The sequence below is a fragment of the Cervus canadensis genome, chromosome 33 (assembly GCF_019320065.1).
Source record: "Cervus canadensis isolate Bull #8, Minnesota chromosome 33, ASM1932006v1, whole genome shotgun sequence".
Taxonomy (NCBI): domain Eukaryota; kingdom Metazoa; phylum Chordata; class Mammalia; order Artiodactyla; family Cervidae; genus Cervus; species Cervus canadensis.
In genome coordinates, this window is record NC_057418.1 from 32,838,314 (window position 1) to 32,864,547 (window position 26,234).

The window sequence follows — 26,234 nt, forward strand, 5'->3', positions numbered from 1 at the left end:
TTTTCAGTGTTCAGGTCTTTCATCTCCTTGCTTTAATTAATTCCTAGGTATTTTATTCTTTTTGATGCAATTGTAAATGAGATTGTTTTCTTAAGTTCTCTTTCTGTTAGATTTGTACTAGTGTATAGAAACACAGAAGATTTTCATATATTAATTTCATATGCTGAAACTTTACTAAATTCTTTTGCTAGTTCAAATAGTTATTTGGAGGAGACTTTAGAGTGTTCCCTGTATAGTATCATGTCATTTACACATAGTTTCTGTTTTATTTCTTTCTTTCCAATTTGGATGTCTTTTATTCCTTTTTCTCGCCTAATTGTTGTGGCTAGGATTTCCAGTGCTATGTTGAATAAAAGTGATGAGAATCCGCTTCCTTCTTGTGTTCCTGAACTGAGGGCTTTTAGAGGTTGGTGTGACGTCAGCTGTAGGTTTGTCACATATGGCATTTATTATGTTGAGGTATATTTCCTCTGCATATATCACATCTCTTTTCTTTCATAATTCTTGCATTTCTAGTGTGTGGGTTTTTTTTTTTTATATCATCTTCCACAGGACTGATTGTTTCATCAGGTTTTCAAAATTCTTGGCCAACTATTTCATAAGAATGTTTACCTTTGCATGAGTTTTCTTCAATTGTTAGTTTTTATTTTTGCTGTTTTATGCTTTTCTTTCTTAGGGTATTTCTGTCTTGGTACTGTGCTAGGTTTTACTTAAATACTCATTATTATATAAGTTGACTTTTCCTAGACTGTAATGTGAAGTAGATTTCTGGGTCATATAGAGGGTAGCATTCTTCTGGGATTATTAATCTAAAATTCCTCTCCATCTTGGCTGTCAAAAAGAATGAAGGTTACAAGTATTATTTGTTTATGTTTTTACTTAGGTGGCCCTTCTCTTCTGCTTGTTTGATTCCAAATGAATTTGATAGATCTGCTGTGAGCTCTATTTGCCCCCAATTTTGCAAACAAGTAATAAACTTTTTTTCATGGGATTTTCCTCACTCCAAATTATTTTTAATGTTGTTTTCTTTAATCCCTCATTGATCCCACATCACTCACCATATTTCATCTCTTCTAGTTCTCCCGTGTGACTTTTGCCTGCCTTACCTTGTTAAGCTTTTGGTGGCAATTTTTTTTTCTGCTAGTTTTACAGTAAATGGAATTCATAGTGTATTTGTATAATTCTAGAATAGAAAGAAGGAAGAAATGACCATTCTAGAAATTATTTTAACTTTCAAGGTCTTACACTTACAAATACCAAGGAAGTAAAGTAGTTTAAGAAGGAAAGCATTTTCTCAACTCCTGTATTTCTTTAAGTCAAAGTTATTTCATACTTTATTGTACAATGAAAACAAAGATACAGTGACAAAATTAAAGGAAACACAGATGAGGAAACTTCTCACTGACTCACATTGTATGGGGTGTGTGTGTGTGTAATTGCTTTATACAAGGGTGCTGTGGTTCAGTTGCTCAGTCATGTCCGATTCTTTTCAACCCCATGGACTGCAGCACACCAGGCTTCCCGATCTTTCACCATCTCCTGGAGCTTGCTCAAGCTGCTGTCCATTGAGTTGGTGATGCCATCCAACCATCTCATTCTCTGTCATCCCCTTCTCCTGCCTTCAGTCTTTTCCAGCATCAGGGTCTTTTCAAATGAGTCAGTTCTTTGCATCAGCTGGCCAAAGTATTAGAGCCCCAGCTTCAGCATCAGTCCTTCCAGTGACTATTCAGGACTGATTTCCTTTGGGATTGACTGGTTTGATCTCCCTTGCAGTCCAAGGGATTCTCAAGAGTCTTCTCCACCACCACAGTTTAAAAGCATCAATTCCTCTTTGATTTCTTTTATCAGTGTTTTATAGTTTTCTATGTATAGGTCTTTTGTTTCTTTAGGTAGATATACTCCTAAGTATTTTATTCTTTTTGTTGCAATGGTGAATGGTATTGTTTCCTTAATTTCTCTTTCTGTTTTCTTATTGTTAGTGTATAGGAATGCAAGGGATTTCTGTGTGTTAATTTTATATCCTGCAACTTTACTATATTCATTGATTAGCTCTAGTAATTTTCTGGTAGAGTCTTTAGGGTTTTCTATGTAGAGGATCATGTCATCTGCAAACAGTGAGAGTTTCACTTCTTCTTTCCTATCTGGATTCCTTTTACTTCTTTTTCTGCTCTGAATTGCTGTGGCCAAAACTTCCAAACTATGTTATAGTAGTGGTGAGAGTGGCACCTTGTCTTGTTCCTGATTTAGGAAATGCTTGCAAATGCTGGAGAGGTGTGGAGAAAAGGGAACCTTCTTACACTGTTGGTGGGATTGCAAACTAGCACAGCCACTATGGAGAACAGTGTGGAGATTTCTTAAAAAACTGGAAATAGAACTGCCATATGACCCAGCAATCCCACTTCTGGGCATACACACTGAGGAAACCAGATCTGAAAGAGACACGTGCACCCCAATGTTCATCGCAGCACTGTTTATAATAGCCAGGACATGGAAGCAACCTAGATGCCCATCAGCAGACGAATGGATAAGGAAGCTGTGGTACATATACACCATGGAATATTACTCAGCTGTTAAAAAGAATTCATTTGAATCAGTTCTAATGAGATGGATAAAACTGGAGCCCATTATACAGAGTGAAGTAAGCCAGAAAGATAAAGACCAATACAGTATACTAACACATATACATGGAATTTAGAAAGATGGTAATGATAACCCTATATGCAAAACAGAAAAAGAGACACAGATGTACAGAACAGACTTTTGGACTCTGTGGGAGAAGGCGAGGGTGGGATGTTTCGAGAGAACAGCATGTATATTATCTAGGGTGAAACAGATCACCAGCCCAGGCTGGATGCGTGAGACAAGTGCTCGGGCCTGGTGCACTGGGAAGACCCAGAGGAATCAGGTGGAGAGGGAGGTGGGAGGGGGGATCCGGATGGGGAATACATGTAACTCCATGGCTGATTCATATCAATGTATGACAAAACCCACTGAAATGTTGTGAAGTAATTAGCCTTGAACTAATAAAAATAAATGAAAAAAAAATAATAAATAAATAAATAGAGGTAAAAGGAAAAATAAATAAATAAATAAAAGCCTCAATTCTTCAGTGCTCAGCTTTCTTTATAGTCCAACTCTCACATCTATATATGACTATTGGAAAAACCATAGCTTTAACTAGGTGGACCTTTGTCGGCAAAGTAATGTCTCTGCTCTTTACTATGCTGTCTAGGTTGGTCATAGCTTTTCTTCCAAGGAGCAAGCATCTTTTAATTTCATGGCTGCAGTCACCATCTGCAGTGATTTTGGAGCCCTAGCAAATAAAGTCTGTCACTATTTCCATTGTATTTCCATTGTTTCCCCATCTGTTTGACATGAAGTGATGGGACTGGATTTCATGATCTTAGTTTTTTGAATGCTGAGTTTTAAGTCTGCCTTTTCACTCTCCTCTTTCACTCTTATCAAGAGGCTCTGTAGTTCCTCTTTGCTTTCTGCCATTGGGGTGGTGCCATCTGCATATCTGAGGTTGTTGATATTTTTCCCAGCAATCTTGCTTCCAGTTTGTGCTTTTCATCCAGTCCAACATTTTGCATGATGTACTCTGCCTAGAAGTTAAATAAGCAGGGCGACAATATACAGCTTTGACGTACTCCTTTCCCAATTTGGAACCAATCCAAATTGGGTATGGAATGCTTATATATAATTCTAATATCTAATATGTTTCAAATTATACTTATAAATTCTATTCAAAATGTAATTATACATGTTCATCTAAAGTAAACTATATCTATGGAAGAAGAAACACTTCTGAATGTAGAGAAAAGTCATCAATAAATATTCTGATTTGTGATCTGTGAGTGTCTAGGGAGGGTTGGTTAGACTAATGGCCAAGATTGGCATGTTGCTGATGGAGAAGAGTTTAAGAGTTTATTCTCCACATGGACCCTACTCTATTTTGATCACAAGGCGACCTAACATCACCTAGCTTTCACAGATGAAGATCTTGGCTTAGGAAAAAAAAAAGGCACTTTATTAGCAAAAAAATAAAAATATAAAGTAGATTAAAAAAAACATACTGCATCTAAACAAGTAATGATGCATTGTTATCTTTACCTAGGATAGATGAAATACTGTTTAGATAGGTCTTCGTTTCTTGTTTTCCTTTCACATTCTTAATACTTCTTTCATGGTTGAATGAACTGTGGTAGAAACCATGGTGGAAAAATCCCAGACCGTTAAGGTTCTAATCTTGTATTCCTTATTATGTTATCTTCCAGCTAATTTGTAGTATTCATGCTTTCTATGCGTGATGGCACACATGTTTTTGCACATTTCTTTCTTCCTTCATCCGACCATTAGAGTTTACAAATTATAATCAGAACATTTAATATCTCTGCAGATTGTGTGAACTTCCAAAGTACTTTATTTCATAGGAAGCCAGTAGACTGATGGGAGAGCAGAACTTTAAAAAAAAAATTATTTATTTTTTAATTGAAGGATAATTGCTTTACAGACTTTTGTTGTTTTCTGTCAAGCCTCAACATGAATCAGCTATAGGTATGCATATATCCCCCCCTTTTGAACCTCCCTCCCATGTCTCTCCCATCCCACCTATCTAGGTGATACAGAGCCCCTGAGTTTCCTTAGGCATACATACAGCACATTCCCGTTGGCTGTCTATTTTACATATGGTGATGTAAGTTTCCATGTTACTCTTTCCATACGTCTCACCCTCTCCTCCCCTCTCCCCATGTCCATAAGTCTATTCTCTATGTCTGTTTCTCCACTGAAAGTGAAAGTGTTAGTTGCCCAGTCGTGTCCGACCCTTTGCAACCCCGTGGACTGTAGCCCACCAGGCTCCTCCATCCATGGGATTCTCCAGGCAAGAATACTGGAGTGGGTTGCCGTTTCCTTCTCCAGGGGATCTTCCCGACCCAGGGATTGAACCCAGGTCTCCTGCATTGCAGGCAGACGCTTTAACCTCTGAGCCACCAGGGAAGCCTGTTTCTCCATTGCTGCCCTGTAAATAAATTCTTCAGTACTGTTTTTCTAGATTCCATATATATGCGTTAGAATATGATATTTATCTTTCTCTTTTTGACTTACTTTACTCTGTATAATAGGCTCTAGGTTCATCCACCTCATTAGAATTGACTTTAATGTGTTCCTTTTTACGGCTGAGTAGATATTCCATTGTGTATATTTACCATAACTTCTTTATATCCATTCATCTGCCGATGGACATCTAGGTTGCTTCCATGTTCTAGCTATTGTAATAAGTAGTACCGCAATGAACAATGGGATACATGGGTCTTTTTCAATTTGGTTTCCTCAGGGTATATGCCTAGGAGTAGGATTGCTGGGTCATATGGTGGTTTTATTCCTAGTTTTTTAAGGAATCTCTATACCATCTTCCATAGTGGCTATATCAATTTACATTCCCACCAACAGTGCAAGAGTGTTCCCTGTTCTCCGCACTTTCTCCAGCATTTATTGTTTGTAGACTTTTTGATGATGGCCATTCTGACTGGTGTGAGGTGATATCTCACTGTGGTTTTGATTTGCATTTCTCTGATAATGAGCGATGTTGAGCATCTTTTCATGTGTTTGTTAGCCATCTCTATGTCTTCTTTGGAGAAATGTCTGTTTAGGTCTTTCTCCCACTGTTTGGGTTGTTTGTTTTTAACCAATGTAAATTTAATTTTATTGTAGACAGTTCTAAAAATATTTTCTATTAAATATCTAGTTCTTTCTGGAGACTATCAGCTTGCATCATTATACACAAGGATTTTCAAATTTTCTGTTAAAATATTCATGATATGTAAGATGCAAATAGTTATAGCCTCTTCAATATACAAAAATAACGTTTTTACTCTGATTATTCAGTAAGAAATAACTCTGTTGCAAGATACTGAAGGTATATGTTTAGATATAAACTATTTACTATTCTTTCAACATTAAAGGTAAGAGGAATGGAATGTATTTTAAACTCTGCCCATTTATATTCTCCTTTCACATTTAGCTCACTCATTTATTTGGCCTTAGTGTTAAGTGTGACAGTGTATTAGCCAGGCTGTCGCGGTCATTCAGCCCTTTTATCAGTTCTACAAGACAGATACTAAATAGCACAGTCTAAATTGAAATCTCTGATGACTCTCTGGAGACAATTTGATAACAAGAATCACACTTGGGCACTTAGATATTTGGCCTTTTCCTATATGTAGCTGCATTAAGAGAGCAACTTTTGAGTAAAGTTTTTTAGCCTTCAACTGTTAAGATTCCTTTCTCATCATCTGCTTATTGCATCTTATTTTGTTAGGAAAACCTATCAACTGTGTTTTTTTTTTCCCCCACATACAACAAGGAATTTAAAGAGCCACCAGTGACTATTACTTTAAATCAAGCAATTTGCAGGAAATCGTGTAGTCCAACCATTCTTTTCAGAACTATTTTAGACAACAGAGACAATATTTTGAAATAAGCTCTTAGTTCCAAGTGCGTTGTAGTTCAGTTATAAAATTAAAACAACATAACCATAATGTGTTCAGCAATCTTTAGGACTTCCTTTTGCTACACCGTTATTGCAAAAGCATTTTTAAATCAAGTTATTGGGTCCTAGACTGAAAGAGCTAGAATCCATGAAACTGAGCTTGTTGTTAAGATGATAGAGCTGAGAAAAATAAGTCTTGAAAGGTAAACTTGGATGTGTTTCCATAGCCCCTTTGAATTTCGGTTTGTCAAAAGTAAAACAAGGAATCCATGTGTGGTTTGAGATTCCTCTTAGCTCTCTGAGTAAGTAGGATCTTTGATAATATTATCCTCAATATCTGTTGAATTAATAAATACAAATCTTTGTTTATAAAGGTGAGGTATGGGGAGGATCGTAGAGATCAACCCTTGTCATTTTTTAATCTGATATATGAGGAAGCTGAGGCTCCAGAGAGTCCGATCACTTGCCTTGGCTGTGAGACAGCCCACCCTCGCCAAGTTTATGCTTCTTCTCTACCTGAGTGTCTTCATGATCCTTTTGGGAACAAGGCAAGATGTACTTCATAGCCAAGCTGAAAAGTTAAGTCTAGTACCAAAGCCTTCTAAATTTCTTAATTGAAGTATTTGTCATTTTACTCCTTCTATTTCTTTTCACTGACACTTAATCTTTCTTACGTGACCTATCTGAAAAAATGTATTATAAGTTATTTGGGTTTTTTGGTAATCCTCATATGACAGTGCTAATTTAAATGCAACTTATTCTAATATTTGCAATGCTAATATTAGTTTTTATTTATGCTAATTATATATGAAATAGTCTCTGCAAACACTTTAGACTAAGTTCTTTAGTTTTAAGAAACCAACAAGGCATATTTTAAGTAAGATTTTCCCATTTATGGAAATGAATTTCAAAATAGAATATGTGAATTGTAATGTAAGAGGTGTTACATAGAAAAGAATTCATACTGGTTTAATCAATGTTGAATTTTTGGTTATAAAATTGTGATAATAATTGATAATTACTTATATGTAAAAATAAACACAAAATCCAGGCAAATTCATTCTGATTTAAGAATTAATAACTACATAGTTTATGAATAGACAAATCTGTGGTACAGTAACCATAATTCTCTAGTTATTTCTAATTAAAATTGTACAAAGTTCAGGTTTATAGGAAACTACAATATATATCTGCCTAGTTCCTCTGAAAAGTATAGGTACCCTGCAAGGCTAAATAACATTTTCTAATGAAAAGGAACAATGCCTTAAAACCCAAATGTTTTATCTTATGAGTGTTCAGAATTCTATGTATCATTCTGTGACACTTATTGCATTCTTACTTCTATATAAGATTCTAGGGGGTATTCTTATCTCATTTCCTAAATGATATGTTTGACATATCTTTTTGTCCCCAGTGATACCAATCCTAGTGACTGGGAAATACTATGTATTCAAGGCATTTTTCAGTGAATGGGTGATATAGTTAATATCTATTTTAGAGTCAATTTTTAAACTCTGTTTCTAATTAATAGTTTATATGACCATAAGTTCTTGAATTCAGATTCATGTTTCTAACATTGAAAAATCTGTATGTTACTTTATAGGTTCCTCTGGCCATTTTAGATAAGTGTATTAGTTATACATTTATCTTCTAGTCTAAAATCCATTCTGGTTCCATAAGTGATTAGATGGTTTATGAATTCCAGTATTATGGTCTATTGATACTCTTTTCTTTCCTCATTTCCAATTACCACTAACTTTACCCTGCTTTAACAATGACACCTTGCTAGCAGCTCATATTTTGACAGTCGATAGTGCAGCCAAACTCCCAAAATGTATACCTGGTTTTACTTCATATTCCTTATGCTTCCTCAATGCATTACACATATTCTGGCTTCCACCCTCCCAGATCACTACAGCTGTTTAATTTTCAGAGGTCTTTCTGTCGTCTATTCTTAATTGTCCTCCCTGTATCATTAAAACAAAGCAAAACGTGTCCCTCTCATTTCAATGATTTACTCACTTTCCCCATTTTCTTGCTGATTTCTATGATTTATTCACTTTCCCCATTTATTTGCCACCCTTTTGACTGTTTTTCTATTCTCCTATAGAATCCAAAATCTCCAGGTAGCATTTTGGGTCCCCAGCCTTTTCCTCACTATACTGAAGCAACTTAGCACACACATGCACACACACACACAAACACACACACACACACACTTTTCCTTTGGAAATGTTTGCCAGTTTCCATCGACTTAACTCAAGCACTTGATTATAGACCAACTTTGTTGACAGCCTAGATCTTTTTAATAATCGCCATACAGATTATTCCACTGGTTCAATGACCATATGTGGTTTGTCCCCCCGGCATTTCAACCATAACTTGAAGAAGAATCTAATCCCACCACAGGGTCGAATATGGTTTATTAGGAAAGGTTTCTTAGGAGAGATGAGGTGGGTGCTTAGTCATGAAGGTGGTTAGTAGTTTCAGGAGAAAAAGGAGGATAAAAACAAGTAAAGTGTGGAGAGAGAATACAGGTTGATCGGAAACAGAATGATGGAGACCCACAAGATCTGGGCGTGTCTGAGGACTGCCAGTGTTTAGTATAATTTTTGCTCAAGTGCCTATAGAGGATTGCTCGGGAGAGCAACAGTCTGCTTGCAAAGGTCTTTGTGTAGCATGTCAATGGGAAATCACTTATGGATTTTAAGTAGATGAGAGATATGATTTAATTAGTCAAGTAAAATATTCATTGTGCAGCAGACAAAGGGGTGATCTAAACAAGGCAAAGCTGGAGGCAAGAAGACCAAGTAAAGAGAAAGAGCTTTCCTGTAAAAAATTTAAAGCTTTTAAATGCTAAATAAGTAAAAATGGAAAACAAAATAATGAGATATTTGTTGTAAATGCAAATATGGTTCATATCTTTTAATATAAAAAGCTCACACAGGAGGAGCCAAGATGGCGGAGGAGTAGGACGGGGAGACCACTTTCTCTCCTACAAATTCATCAAAAGAATAACTGAATGCAGAGCAAACCTCACAAAACAACTTCTGATCGCTAGCTGAGGTCATCAGGCGCCCAGAAAAGCAGACCAGTGTCTTCAAAAGGAGGTAGGACAAAATATAAAAGATAAAAAGTGAGACAAAAGAGCTAAGGACGGAGACCCGTTCCGGGAAGGGAGTCTTAGGCGGCCTTGCTTGGGCTAGGGTCCGGGCCTGAGGGCCCTGAGGACAATCGGAGGGAGCTTCTGTGAGGTGCCAACTTGAACTGTGGGAGACCAAAAGAGAGAAAATTAACCGGCTGGAACACACTGCCAGCCGTTCACAGAACAAAGGGACGGAGAAAGTCCCAAGAAGAGGTCGCAGGCTGCGGACCGGCCCAGCCCCGCCGGAGGCAGGAGGCAGGGGGGAGGGGAAGGTCGCGGCGAGACACAGGGCGCAGGCACCCGACCGGCGCGGGCGGGGACTGGGGCTGGGGACGCGGAGGGCGGAAGGCGCGCGCACCCGACTGGCGTCAGCGGAAACTGAGACTGGGTCCGCGGAAGGGAGTGAGTGTGCCACACCTGGGGATAGTGCGCCCATCAAGCCCCTCGCTGCCTGGACCGCTCTGACGGGGAAGGCACAGAGAGCAGGCGCAGCTTTTCCTTCCGCGCTTTTGTGTAACACCCGAGGGCTGGAACCTAGCGCAGCGTGGGGCGCGCTCCATATAGAACAGCCGGGAGCCTGAGCAGCGCAGACGGAGAAAGCAGCGTCAGCCCCTCCCGGCAGCGCCAGCCCGCCCCCGCAGGGCCAGCCCCTCCCCGCAGCGTCAGCCCCGCCCCGCAGCGCCAGCCCCTCCCCGCAGTGTCAGCCCCGCCCCGCAGTGTCAGCCCCGCCCCGCAGCGCAACGGAACTAGCTAACTGAATAAGAGTCCACCTCCGCCCGCCTGTGTCAGGGCGGAAATGAGGCTCTGAAGAGACCGGCAAACAGAAGCCAAATAAACAAAGGGAACCGCTTCAGAAGGGACTGGTGCAACAGATTAAAATCCCTGTAGAAAACACCGACTTCACCGGAAGGGCCCTGTAGATATCGAGAAGTGTAAGCTGGAACGAGGAGCTATCTGAAACTGAGCCGAACCCACACTGACCGCAGCAGCTCCAGAGAAACTCCTAGATATATTTTTACTTTTTTTTTTCTAAGTAAGGAAAAAAAAAAAAATTTTTTTTTTTCTTTTTATATTTTTTCTTTTTTATTTTTTCTCTTTTATTTTCCTTTAAAATTCCCTATTACTCCCCCATTACTCCTTAACTTTCATTTACATAGATTTTTACGATTTTTTTTAATTAGGGGAAAAAAAAAAATTTTTTTTTCTTTCTTTTTTTTTGTTTTTTTTCTTTTTCCTTTTTTTTCTTTTTTCTTCTTTTTTTTTCCTTTCCGTTTTCTCTTTTATTTTCTATTTTTCTTTTTCTCTTATTTCTTTTAAAGTCCTCTAGTACTCCTCTACTACTCTTCATTTTCATTTTCACTACACTATAACCTTACCAAAAAAAAAGAGAAGCCCTATCTTTAAACCGAAGATTATTCTCTCCCAATCTTGACTCTCTGTTTTCTACCTCAGAACACCTCTATTTCCTCCTTTCCCCTTCTCTTCCCAATCCAATTCTGTGAATCCTTGTAGGTGTCTGAGATACGGAGAACACTCTGGGAACAGACAGCTGCGTAGATCTGTCTCTCTCCTCTTGAGTCCCCCTTTTTCTCCTCCTGCTCATCTCTATCTCCCTCCTCCCTTTTCTCCTGTACATGTAACTCTGTGAACCTCTCTGGGTGTCCCTAACAGGGGAGAATCTTTTCGCCATTAACCTAGAAGTTTTATTATCAGTGCTGTAGAGTTGGAGAAGTCCTGAGACTACAGGAAGAATAAAACTGAAATCCAGAGGCAGGAAACTTAAGCCCAAAACCTGAGAACACCAGAAAACTCCTGACTACATGGAACTTTAAGCAATAAGTGACCGTCCAAAAGCCGCCATACCTACACTGAAACCAACCACCACCCAAGAGCCAGTAAGTTTTAGAGCAAGATATACCACGCAAATTCTCCAGCAACACAGGAACATAGCCCCGAATGTCAACATACAGGCTGCCCAAGGTGACACCTAACACATAGACCCATCTCAAAACTCATTACTGGGCACTCCATTGCTCTCCAAAAAGAAGAAATCAAGTTCCACGCACCAGTACACTGATGCAAGCTTCCCTAACCGGGAAACCTTGACAAGCCAATCGTCTAACCCCACCCACTGGGTTAATCCTCCACAATAAAAAGGAACCACAGACCTTCAGAATACAGAAATCCCACTCCAGATACAGCAATCTAAACAAGATGAAAAGGCAAAGAAATACCCAACAGGTAAAGGAACATGAAAAATGCCCACCAAGTCAAACAAAAGAGGAGGAGATAGGGAATCTACCTGAAAAGAATTTAGAATAATGATAATAAAAATGATCCAAAATCTTGAAAACAAAATGGAGTTACAGATAAATAGCCTGGAGACAAAGATTGAAAAGATACAAGAAATGTTTAATAAAGACCTAGAAGAAATAAAAAAGAGTCAATTAAAAATGAACAATGCAATGAATGAGATCAAAAACACTTTGGAGGGAACCAAGAGTAGAATAACGGAGGCAGAAGATAGGATAAATGAGGTAGAAGATAAAATGGTGGAAATAAATGAAGCAGAGAGGAAAAAAGAAAAAAGGATCAAAAGAAATGAGGACAACCTCAGGGACCTCTGGGACACTGTGAAACGCCCCAACATTCGAATCATAGGAGTTCCAAAAGAAGAAGACAAAAAGAAAGGCCATGAGAAAATACTCGAGGAGATAATAGCTGAAAACTTCCCTAAAATGGGGAAGGAAATAGCCACTCAAGTCCAAGAAACCCAGAGAGTCCCAAACAGGATAAACCCAAGGCGAAACACCCCAAGACACATATTAATCAAACTGACAAAGATCAAACACAAAGAACAAATATTAAAAGCAGCAAGGGAAAAACAACAAAAAGCTCACACAAATTGATTTTGATATAGAAAATACATGAACATACATTCACAAACACATTCATGTAGCATTTGTCCTACAATGAGAAAACGTTCATCCTCACTTGTTAAACATCATAATCCAAATTGATATTATGGACTGAATGTTTGTGCCTCCCTAAACTTTTATGTTGAGCCCCCAACCCCCAGTGTGATAGTGTTTGTAGGTGGGGCCATTGAGAGGAAATTAGGTTTAGTTGGGGCTTCCCTGGTGACTCAGATGGTAAAGAATCTGCCTGCAATGAGGAGACTAGGGTTTGATCCCTGGGTCAGGACGATCCCCTGGAGGTGGAAATGGCTACCCACTCCAGTATTCTTACCTGGAGAATTCCATGGACAACGGAGCCTGGCAAGCTATATAGTCCGTGGGGTCACAGTCAGTCACAACTGAGCAAGTAACAACAAAAACTGTTTGGGTGATGGCCTCATGAGAGTTAGGTCTCTGTGACGGGATTACACTCTTGTAAGAGGAAAAGAGCCCAGAGCCGCTCGCTCTCTCTCTGCCGTGTGAGCTTTGTGAGAAGGTAGCAGTGTGCAAGCTAGGAAGGGGAATCTCACTGGAACCTGATCTTGCTGACACCCTGATCTCAGATGTCCAGCCTCCAGAACTGAGGAAATAAAATTTCTCTTGTTTCAGTCTCCCAGTCTAGGGCATTTTGTTATAGCATCCCGAAGAGGCAAAAACAGAAGATCTGTTCTCCTGTTTAACTAGCAAATAATTTTATCAAGAATCATAAAATACAAATTTTGATCTCATACTGAAGATTCTGTCTGAAGGAAGCAATATAAAATGTGGATTAAATGACACACATGAAAATTTTAGAATAATGTAATTACAAAAGGCAAAAGAAATAGAAATAATATAAATTTCAAGTACAATTGCAGATAGTTAGACTATTGCTTAGCCACAAAAAAATGAAATTTTGGTATCAGTAGCAACATCCAAACATATTATACTAAGTGAAAAAGTATGCTAAATAGAAAGGACAGAAGAATGAAAAAGTGGTATTTGCATACATGTTTTTGGAAAAAGTCTAGAGAGAAAGCATAAACATATTAATAAGGTGATAGGACAGTAAGTGATTTAATAAGACTTCTCTCTATTTGGCGGTTTATTGTTTATGTAACTTAAATTGATTATTTGTATCTTCATAGTCAGAAGCGTCTCTCATCTCTGCTTCCAGACCTCTTCATTCAATTAATGATGTGCCCTAGGTAATTCCCCTTTAAGTTTTTCCCAAACCCAGCCTTCTAGTACCGTGACTAACAGTGGGAAAGAATCCACCTGCCAATGCAGGAGAGGCAGGCTATGCAGGTTTGGTCCCTGGGAGGGGAAGATCCCCTGGAGGAGGAAATGGCAACCTACTCCAGTATTGTTCCCAGAAAATCCCATGGGTGGAGTAGCCTGGCGGGCTACAGTCCTGGGGTCACAAAGAGCCATACACGACTGAGCAACTAAACACACAAATCACCTAGAAGTTTTCGTTAGCGCTCACTGTTGCCATGGAAGTGAAAGTCACTCAGTCGTGTCCGACTCTTTGTGACCCCATGGACTATACAGTCCGTGGAATTCTCCAGGCCAGGATACTGGAGTGGGTAGCCTTTCCCTTCTCCAGGGGATCTTTCCAACCCAGGGATTGAACCCAGGTCTCCCGTATTGCAGGCGGATTCTTTACCAGCTAAGCCACAAGGGAAGTTCAAGAATACAGGAGTGGGTAGCCTATCCCTTCTGCAGGGCATCTTCCCAACCCAGGAATAGAACTGGGGTCTCCGGCATTGCAGGCAGATTCTTTACCAACCAAGCTATCAGGGAAGCACTGTTGTCATAGGGCCTGGCTTTAAAGGACTCCACAGTGTGTCCATATATATTGAATCTTTATTGAAATATGTATATTTTACAATACAAGGCACTTGTTATCCTTCTTGGCCCTTACTAGCAAAAACATTACTATTACAGTGTTTTGTTAAATTGCTATATTGTTAAAACTTCTTATAAAAACTTTACCAGGTAAAACTTTTTTTTTTACCAGTGAGCCTGGTAAAAGAGCTCACATTTGTTAATGCTATGGTGCCCTACCTACCATTATAATCAGATTTGTTAACTGTTAATCTTTTGCAGGGCTTCTCAGGTGGTGCTAGTGGTAAAGAACCTGCCTGCCAATACAGAGATGCTGGTTTGATCTCTGGGTCAGGAAGATCCCCTGGAGGAGGGCATGGCAACCCACTCCAGTATTCTTGCCTGGAGAATCCCATGGACAGAGGAGCCTGAAGGGCTAATGGTCCATAGGGTCACAAAGAGTTGGACACGACCGAAGTGACTTAGTTTGCACACAATCTTTTGCAAGTATTTTTCTGGTTATTTGGAGACCTGAGGTATTGCATTTTTCTGATATATTGGAACAATCATGACTGGCAAATAGTCACTGAATTACATTACTCCTTACTCAGAAATCTAAACTGATGGCAACGAATTCACCAGTCCTGGAGCCAACATCCCGCTGCCTGGGTAGCTCGGAAACAGTGTAATTCTGACCTACCAGCTGCTTAATCACAGTGATTTTATGAATCCAAATTTTGTGTTGATGGCTGATTTATGTCAATGTATGGCAAAAACCACTACAATATTGTGAAATAATTAGCCTTCAATTAAAATAAATTAATTAATTTAAAAAAATTTCATGTTGAAATGTTTCCTAATGAAATTAGGAAATCAGTGTCTTTGCATTTTATTGTCTCAGTGTTAGTGAGTTGGCTAAATGGACCATTTAGACAGACACAGGGTAGCTTCTGCACTTGAAGTAAAAGTCTTCTTTTTTTCTTTCTAGCTTTTTCAGTTTATGCTAAAACACAGATCCACTGAAAAGAAACTTTCAAAGTACATGATGAGGAATTTTCGAGAAACTTAAGTCCCTTCCTACTAACTATTATTAGTTTTGTGACCTTATGACAGAGGCTGTGATCCAAGTCCTAAATCCATTACGGCACATTCAATAAATGTAGGCATGTAAAGTCTGCTGTCATCTGTAGTCGCTTCAAAGCGCATTCAGTATCTCGGTTCCCAAGTGCATTAGATTTTATTAAAAGAATTCTGCTGCAACATCCATTCTTCCTAATTGGTTTACGGATAGCCCCCACCATTCGGGCAAATCCTAATTGCATTTTCCCACAAATCTAGTTTGATTTATGGTTCCCTGTTTGCTCTATATTATTTATATAAATCGAGATTAAATTCTTAAGACATTAAATAAAATTTAGAGTAGTTTTTGTATAAGTATGAGACGTAACGATCCTTAACAATATTTTTTGCTTTTTTTTTATTTAGTCAAGCTATATCCAACTGTGTGATATCCAGTAACAATACCTTTATTACCTTTCCAGAGATTAATTATATTTCACTTGTTTTTTTTATGTACAGATTTTTAGAATTAGTTGGAATGAATTATGCATGGGATATTAAAAATAGTATATCTTTCTATAAGGTTTAAGTGGGTATATATTTGGAACACAAAAAATATTATCTAAGGATATAATGACATAGTAGTTGCATAAAATTAGGTAATGTCCCTTTGCATTAACAAGTTTAGGTGGGAATATTCTAATAGGTTTTACAAATTGTAACTCTTGAGATTCCAGGAATTAATTTGGAATGGATCTATAGCAGACTTCAGAGAATCTAGTATTTTTAAACAAGTAAATGGCAGAAATATGAAAACAGAAGATAACAGATAATAAACTTCTGTCACTGCTGAGTCATTGCATATTAGCATGGACAATTTTTGTAAAATTAAGTAAAGATTTCCATGGAATTGTAGGTATGGAATCATTTCGTAGAGAGCCCATGAATATTTATGGGCAGAAAGAGGAAGTATAAGTTGTCTATTACAGTTTAAAAAAAAAGCCTTCTGGGCATCTTAGCAATATGTTCATTATCTGAAAAGTTTGGACATTTAGAACTTTGAGTTCTGAACCAGAAAGAAATAAAGTATATTTAGAATAAGAGATAAAAAGGAAGAGAAATTGATTTTAAGATAAATACAAAGAAAAAGGAGAAAGATGCCTAATCTCAAACAAATTTTGGGCCAGATAAACGAGAAGCATGCTCTCAACAGCAGAAATGATAAATTGGCATCTAAAAGAAAACTGAGAAATATGGTTAGGAGATGATAAGACAAAGAAATCTAAATCATGGTTGCAGCTGAATTTTTTAAGTGAGAGATTATAGTGGATCTCTACTGAAATTGAAAAAAAATTCCCTAGCACTCACAGCAACTCTTTGAGACCCCATGGACTGCAGCATGCCAGGCCTCCCTGTCCATCACCAACTCCCGGAGCTTGCTCAAACTCATGTCCATTGAGTCAGTGATGCCGTCCAACCATCTCATCCTCTGTTGTCCCCTTCTCCTCCCGCCTTCAATCTTTCCCAGCATCAGGCTCTTTTCAAATGAGTCAGGTCTTCGCATCACCTGGCCAAAGTATTGGAGTTTCAGCTTCAGCATCAGTCCTTCCAATGAACACCCAGGACTGATCTCCTTTAGGATGGACTGGTTGGATCTCCTCGCAGTCCAAGGGACCCTCAAGAGTCTTCTCCAACACCACAGTTCAAAAGCATGAGTCCTTCGGCACTCAGCTTTCTTCACTGTCCGACTCTCACATCCATACGTGACCACTGGAACCGTCATGTGTGTCCACCCCAGCCAGCTGTAATGAGAGGCTCTTCCCTCTTCCTTCTGGGGTGGCGTCAGAGGGAGAGGCGTTTCACCACTGTGCGTTGGCAGTGAGACTGCTCCATCTGTGATGTCAGGGTGGGGAGCGACGGTGGGCACTGCTCCCCTTCTCTGCCAGGACGGTGGTGGTGCAGGCCCAGGTGCTGAAGCTCCCACCTTCACCCAGAGTGACGAGGCGCTCTCTCCACCCACCCCAGCTGAAGCCAGCTGGGACACCAGTACTTCTACCCCCCAGCTCTTTCTGCTAGAGAGATACCAGCATAAACCAGCTGAAACAGAAGGTTTAAGATCTGGAGTTTCACAACGCACCAGTGTCCAGGTTTCAATAAAGAAATCAATTGTCACACCAAGAATCAGGAAGGTTGTAAAGTGAATAAAAATGGACAGTCAACATATGCCACACACCCCCTGTCCCTGGCAGACATCATTCTACTCTTTGTTTCCATGACTTTCTTTTAGATTCCTCCAGAAGGTGTTATCACACAATATTTGTCTTTCTGTCTGACTTATTTCTCTTAGACCTTAACGAATACTCAGGTCTTTGCAAATGGCAGGACTTCCTTCTTTTTATGGTTGAATGATATCCACTATAGGTCTTCCCCGGTGGATCAGTGGTAAAGAATCTGCCTGCCTATGCAGGAGACGCAGGTTTGATCCCTGGATCGGGAAGATCCCCTGGAGAAGGAAATGGCAACCCACTCTGGTATTCTTGCCTGGGAAACCCCAATGACAGAGGAGCCTGGTGAACTACAGTCCATGGAGTCGTAAAAGAGTCAGACGTGACTTAGCAACTAAACAGCAGAAACAATATCCAATATACACATACACATACACACACACACATACATAAAGCTGTTTTCTTTATCCATTAAAAAGTTAATTTTTCAAAACCGTAAGAAATGACCAGTAATCAGTATTGTATAATAAACACACACGTACACATGCACACATATATACACTATTGTACTATGAAGTATAGTGAAAGTGAAAGTCGTGTCTTTGCGACCCCGTGGACTATATAGAATTCTCCAGGCCAGAATACTGGAGTGGGTAGCCGTTCCCTTCTTCAGGGGATCTTTCCAACCCAGGAATGAAATCCAGGTCTCCTGCATTGCAGGCAGATTCTTTGCCATCTGAGCCTCCAGGGAAGCACTATAACTTTCTATAAATACGTATGCATGCTGGCTGCGTTTTCTTTCCCTAGATTATGTACTACCACCTTTGGAAGTTATATTAGTGACATGATGGTAGATTAGATAGTAATTGTTTTTGTAAATGTAACATCTTGGCAAAATAAAAATCAGTCAATTCTTTATCAGTTCCCAAAAAAGTGATTCAAAATGTATTGTTCCATGAATCCCGAAAGTCTGGGAATGACATCGCTACAGCTTCCATCATACTAACATTGTTGAAAACAGCCTCTTTTGTATGGCATCCAGCTCAGATGCCGTAGGCACATGCTCATTTAACAGTTGGATGGACTTGGCTGAAATTAGTGGCTAATAATTCTAATACGAGACCAAATTCCAAATCTTTAATGAGCAAAAGGAAATCTTATTTCTCCACTGCCCAGCGTCTTCTCAGTAACCTATGTAATCGTATGCTGGGGACAGTGTGCTATGTAATGAAGATCATTTTAAACCCTAATAAATCCCTTTGTGTTACCACACTCCTCAATTCCACTTCAGCATTTAATCATCTTAATATTTCTTAATATCCCACTCAGTTTCTAACATTAGTCTTTATGTGAGCTTCAGATAAACTGTATTTGTCTTTATCTGTTTATGTTAGATATATTTTTTATATAGTTTGTTAAAATTAAAAATTTTTACACAGATATTAAAAATTAATATGATGTCAAATAATTTAAAATATTAAGATAATAGGTAAATTATTTGCTATCTTGTTATATTAAGAGTTGACAAAATAATTACTTTTATTAAACTAATAAATGAATAATATTTACTTTTTTAAAATAAAGAGGTATAAGAAAAATAATGTTTAGACTATATGTATGGAACAATACAGTGGAGTATAATTTCCTAAACATTTCACTAATGACTTTGAAGTTTGTAACCTAATGAATTTGTTCATATGTAAATAATGCAGATTTAAAATTGTACTCAATGGGAATAGCTCAATATGAGATATTTCTTCATTGATAAAAATCAGTTTGACAGGTTGAAAGATTCTCATATAATCTCTTCTAATGTTCATTTTTTGGAAACACATGTTATCAAATGTAGACCACCATTTTTCTTTTTAAACTCTCTCATTTATCATTACTTAATTTTCAGAGGAGCCTAGCCTGCTACCACCCCTGGGTTCCCAAAGAGTTGCACACAACTTAGCGATTAAACAACAAATTTTTTATCACATTTGTGTGGTTTTGTGGTTAATATTCATACCTTGAGAACATATTGTTTTTATTTTATTTATATAGAAAGATTTGAAGGTGATATTTTAAATTTATTTCTAGAATATTCCACAAAGTATATCAGACTTGGATTAGAACTTGCAGTTGTTAGGAATCTTAAAAGTTTTAACACTCTGAACTTAGTTGCTTTTATTAAAATGTTTGCCTTAAACAAAAGTTCAGGCTTTTCTTCCTTATAAAGTAATATTTTTAAAGTGACACTTTCTAGGAATACTTTGTAAGATAGCTTGAAATAAAGTAAATCCTTAACAGTGATTATAAATTTTTTTTCTCCAAATGTTTGTGAGATTTTTGTTGCCCATTATTAAGATAATTTGATTTGTCTTCCAGAACGTTTTACAAAATGAAACTTATAAAAGCCAAAGTCTTTTCATCGTGCATTTTCCCATGTGCTTTAAAACCTGATTCCTACTTTTATTTTTTTATTTTTTCCTTTGAAGGTGAGAGGCCCTCCAAGTGCAGGAGCATTCAAAGAAAGACCCACCAAACCCACAGCGTTTCGAAAATTTTATGAACGAGGAGACTTCCCAATTGCCCTTGAACATGATTCGAAAGGAAACAAAATAGCGTGGAAGGTAAGTCCTTGCACAGCTGCGAGAACCAGCTGTGACTGCTATGGAAGTGATATCTCCCAGTGCCAAACACACTCGGCTGATGAGTAAATAAGCTGGAGTGATTTCTCGGTGAGTGGATGATGGTGGGTAAGCTCTTAGAGGAAGCCCCTCTGTGTCAGCTGCCCACCTTGACTAACAATTAAATTACAGCCTGCAGAAAAAGAAAATGACAGAGTTGCTTTGCCTTAGAGAATTGTGTGCTGACCGATTCATCTCTATTTTTATGAGAACCTGGCATTCCAGCCCATTTCAGGCAGTCCATCAAATGATGGAACTGGTGGCTGGATGCAGAGAGCAACAGCCATTTATCTCCCCCCAAATTTCACCTTCCTGCAGGACACTTCCAAATGGAAGCTTTAATTACCTAAATGGATAGGTCAAGATTGTCTGCTCCCCGGAAATGCAGAGTGGAATACAAAAGCAGGCGGGCTCTGACGGAGGCCCTCATCCCCGCCTGCAGCACGTGTCAGCCAGCGCAGTGGCTGTCATCCGTGCTCTGTTAGAGACTGACCTCCGCCGCCGAAAGCATTATAGCACCGACATTTTTCTGACAAAAGGTTAATTGGCTTCAAAATAAATGTATTGCCTAATGACTCCATTCTAATGTGGCTGTGTTTCTTTCTAAAAGGCTCACTGGTGTTATTTGTAAAAACTTGCCAATCTCTCAACTGGAGAAGGCTTTTACATTTAATTTGAAAAATGAATGCTGAACTCTAACCAGCTTCTGCTATTTAATTATTTTTTGTTATCAAGGACTTTGCTTTGGGTGATATTTATCAGCTTAAAGGGCTTCTCTGCCCGAAGACCGGAAAGCAGTTGCCTGTGTGTGAGCATAGCGTCAGGTTAAGGAGCACAAAAAGGTTTTGCCAAATATTTTGAATTTAGCAATTGATCCATGTAGCAAAAAAGTCCCACAGTAGTGTCTGAAGGGCGAATGTCAGGATTGTTTATAATTAGTAACAATTTTATGTTAGAAAATAAAAATGATCAAAGTGAAGAATTCATCAAATTAAACAGCTTAGAAAGATTCATTAAAATTAACCTTTTTCTTCTTTTTTTGGAAAAACTGAAAAAAAAAATGATTGCATTATTTCTAGTATGTCTTTAAATGTTTTCACATAATTATCAAACATTTCTAGATCTTGAGCAGTCACATAATATCCAGTTACTGAACTTAGAATTATTAAAAAGTTATTTGGCAAGGGAAATCTGAAGTTGTCCTTGTTATTAAGTTTTGTCATGTATTTTAGGCAAATGAAGGATTATTATCTTGGTTTTAATCATTTGTCTTAAAATTTGCATTTGTTATGTGAAAATGTGCATGATGAGAAAAAATATATAGCAATATAAGTAATTTAGATATTTCGATCTTAAATTTAATTAGGGGTTGGTTTGTATTTGATTAATTACATGGATTTTGCATTTGTGTCAATGTACCAATTCATGCATGGTAACGTGGAGATTCTTAAGAACTTGATTCCTTTCGAGTAAAGAATATGCCATATTTCCTTATGAAAAACAAGTGGATTTTGGTGTTTTACATAATTTTAGCACATAAAAATTGTGTCAGTAAAAGAATCCATAGATTTTTTTGACCTGCTTGAATAATCTTGAGTAACTTCTAGAAATGTCAAGAGACAAAAAAAAAGTTTATCTTGAAAATAATAAAAGCATAGCATGAATCATTTTGCGTTATCTTTGGTACTCCAGCAGTCAGATGGCATATAAACTGCTTTTCTTTTTTATAGCTGTATTAATTCTTTTAAGCTACTATTGACTATTGTAGTGATTCAGCAAGCTAAAAAGTCAGATTAAAGAGGAAGCAATTTATTTGCTGCTGCTGGTAGGATAATAGCATACGTTTAAAAAGACATCTTATCCTTACCGGTAGACTTCTATCCTTTAAAGCTTTGCCAACCAGTTTTCAATTGTACTACTATAATGCTGAAGATAAAACATTAAACTTATTAAGCACAGGCTTGTGAGCTATCTCTCATATTTATTCACATTTATTTCTTGGCACATATAATACTGTGGGGAACGTCTGATACTTCGTAAGACCAGAGGCCTTCTTTTAGGATAACATTTCTAAGGAATGGACATTGAATGTTGAAGAAAGCAGGGCTCCCAAGCACCCTGCAAAAAACCACACTAACAACCGCCCCAGACCCGGCACTATACTCCCTTGTGTGTGGATAGAGCTCTGGTCAAGCGAACTTCTCACCTCATGGCCTAGCTTGCCCCTTGCTTAACACTTCTGAGTAGCTCTGATTCCCAGGAAAGTCCCTGTCCTCTCTCCACAGTCCTTGTGACACCCCTAGGACTCCGAGAGAGTGGTGGTGAGACCTGAAATGGTGTGTGTAATTAAGTGGCAAGGAGACCCATTTCCTTTATCAGCATTTCAAGAAATGTCTTTGCAAGGTTAGGTTTCTCAACCCACATCCTGAACTGCCATCATAGTTTAGGGCACATGAAATGATCATTTGTTCCACATGTCAAAACAACAGGGCAGACCAAATGGCAGAATCTGTGCAGTTTAGCGTATCCCTCGTGGTATCGCTAAAGATCCAAGCACTGTCTAATGCATCTTTCGGCAGTGGTGGAAATGTGCTTCATCTGTAATGTCTAATACATTACAAGTAGCCATATGTGGCCATTAAGCACTTGAAATGTCCCCAGTGAGCCCGAGGAACTAAATTTTAGATTTTAATTAATTTTAATTTAAATAGCCACATGGTTACCATATTAGACAGGGCTGCTCTAGATTAAGATAAGATAATTCAGTTAAAAATAAATGCTTGAACCTGATAGCCAGATAGGAGACTATAACTATCTGAGAATCATTGTTAAAATGAAAAAATAAGACTAGTATATGCATCTTTGAGATGGCTACGCTTATCATACATTCCTTGGTAAATATGAAAAAACTTCTGCAAGATATTTGTAGCAAAATTTTCTATATACTTCTCAGGGGCAAGTTAATGATCTATGAAAGATGAATCAGTTCAGTTCAGTTCAGTTGCTCAGTTGTGTCCAACTCTTTGGAACCCATGGACTGGAGCACGCCAGGCCTCCCTGTCCATCACCAACTCCCAGAGCTTGCTCAAACTCTTGTCCATTGAGTTGGTGATGCCATCCAACCATCTCATCCTCTGTTGCCCCCTTCTCCTCCCACCTTCAATCTTTCACAGCATCAGGATCTTTTTCAATGAGTCAGTTCTTCCCATCAGGTGGTCAAAGTATTGGAGTTTCAGCTTCAGCATCAGTCCTTCCAATGAATATTCAGGACTGATTTACTTTAGGATTGACTGGTTTGATCTCCGTGCTGTTCAAGGGACTCTCCAGAGTCTTCTCCAACAACACAGTTCAAAAGCATCAGCGCTTCTTCGGCACTCAGCTTTCTTTATGGTCCAACTCACACATCCGTGCATGACTACGGGAAAAACCATAGCTTTGGCTAGATGGACCTTTGTTGGCAAAGTAATGTCTATGTTTTTTAATATGCTGTCTAGGTTGGTCATAGCTTTTCTTCCGAGGAGCAAGCATCTTTTAATTTCATGGCTCCAGTCATCATCTGCAAAGATTTTGGAGCCCCCAAAAATAAAGTCTGTCACTGTTTCCATTGTTCCCCCATCTATTTGCCATGAAGTGATTGGACTGTATGCCATGATCTTTGTTTTTTGACTGTTGAGTTTTAAGCCAACTTTTTCACTTTCCTCTTTCACTTTCATCAAGAGGCTCTTTAGTTCCTCTTTGCTTTTTGCCACAAAGGTGGTGTCATCTGCATATCTGAGGTTATTGATATTTTGTCCTGGCAATCTTGATTCCAGCTTGTGCTTCATCCAGCCTGGCATTCTGGGTATAAGTTAAACAAGCAGGGTGACAATATACAGCCTTGACATATATCTTTTCCAATTTGGAACTAGTTCATTGTTCAATGCGCAGTTCTAACTGTTGCTTCTTGACCTGCATTTTGACCTCCTGAGGTTTCTCAGGAGGCAGGTAAGGTGGTCTCGTATTCCCATCTCTAAGAATTTCCCAGAGTTTGTTGTAATCCACACAAAGGCTTTTGCATAGTCAGTGAAACAGAAGTAAATGTTTTTCTGGAATCCTCTTGCTTCTTTTGTGATCCAAAGATGTTGGCAATTTGATCTCTGGTTCCTCTGTCTTTTCTAAATCCAGTTTGAACATCTGGAAGTTCATGTACTGTTGAAGCCTAGCTTGAAGGATTTTGAGTGTTATTTTGCTAGCAGGTGAAATGAGTACAATTGTGCAGTAGTTTGAACATTCTTTGGCACTGCCCTTCTTTGAAATTGGAATGAAAATTGACCTTTTCCAGCCCTGTGGCCACTGCTGAGTTTTCCAAATTCCCTGGCATTTTGAGTGCAGCACTTTAATAGCATTATCTCTTCAGATTTGACCTCTACTAGGTTTGTTTGTAGTGGTGCTCCCTAAGGCCCATTTGACTTCACGTTCCAGGATGTCTGACTCGAGGTGAGCAATCACACCATCGTGGTTATCCAGATCATTAAGATCTTTTTGGTATTGTTCTTCTGTGTATTCTTGCCACCTTTTCTTAATATCTTCTGCTTCTGTTAGGTCCGTACAGTTTCTGTCCTTTGTTGTGCCCATCTTTGCATGAAATGTTCTCTTGGTCTCTCTAGTTGTCTTGAAGAGATCTCTAGTCTTTCCCATTCTATTGTTTTCCTCTTTGTCTTTTCATTGTTCACTTGGGAAGGCTTTCTTTGGAACTCCTTGCTATTCTTGGGAACTCTGCAATCAGATGGATATATCTTTCCTTTTCTGCTTTGCCTTTCACTTCTCTTTTTTTCTCAGCTATTTGTAAGGCCTCCTCACACAACCATTTTGCCTTTTTGCATTTCCTTTTCTTGGAGATGGTTTTGATCACTGCCTCCTGTACAATGTCATGAACCTCCATCCATAGTTCTTCAGGCAATCTGTCTATCAGATCTAATTACTTGAATCTATTTGTCACTTCCACTGTATAATCACAGGGGATTTGATTTAGGTCATACGTGAATGCCTTAGTGGTTTTCCCTGCTTTCTTCAATTTAAAGTCATACTTCATCAACTATTTCCCAACTGTTGGGCATTATAGGATTATTTCAATTTTAGAGGGGAAAGTAATTTCTAAATAATATTAAATGAAACACCCAGATACATAAACCTTTTTTTCCACTTCTGATTGCATCCTTAGGTTAAATTCCCTGAAGAGGAATTAGTAGGTCAAAAGTAATATTTTAAAAGCAGTCGTTCCACAGAACCATCTTCATCACTGGATCCTCCATTAAAATAAAAGCCTGCTAAGGTGATGGGTAAAACATCTCATTTTGTTTGTTGATTCTTAGAATTGCTAAATATTTTTATATGCTTAACTAATTTGCTTGCCCTTTGAGCCCTCTTCTTAAATTGTCCAGCTTTCTAGTGAAGAGTTAGTCTATTTCGTATTGATTTGTTAAAAATGCATGTGTAAATTTTATCTGTCAAAATAAATGTCAAAAGGATTTTATTATCCTTTTGACATAGATAATATAGACAGATTCTTCAAGTTTTAATTTTTGTTTATAAGGTTTGATGACCACAATCATTTTAAATCTAACCAAGTCTAACCTAGACAGTCTAACTGTCTAACCAAGCCTCACCTCTCTAATCAAACATTTCTTCCTGAGACTGTGTATCATGTGTTTTCTCTTTGCTGTCTCTAAATACTACGCATCATCAGTCTCAAGCAATACTGCTACTCTTACACTTATTCTTAACACAAATGGAAATAAGTCTGGTTCTGGTCCCTAAGAGCTCTGCACTATTCTACTTATAGAAGTCTTTAAGATAGAAAAAGAAGAGATGCAACAGGAAGGCTACATGCCTAGCTGT

General features: G+C 38.4%; 1 protein-coding gene across 2 annotated transcripts in view; it reads left to right on the forward strand.

The window, feature by feature from the left end:
• The window catches only part of PACRG (parkin coregulated), a 509,608-nt gene that overhangs the window by 48,832 nt on the left and 434,542 nt on the right, over window positions 1-26,234 (forward strand). For both annotated transcript variants that reach the window (XM_043457379.1, XM_043457380.1), the window contains exon 2: window positions 20,166-20,300. In XM_043457379.1, coding sequence (XP_043313314.1) covers window positions 20,166-20,300 — 135 coding nt within the window. The remainder of the gene's footprint in view (window positions 1-20,165; window positions 20,301-26,234) is intronic.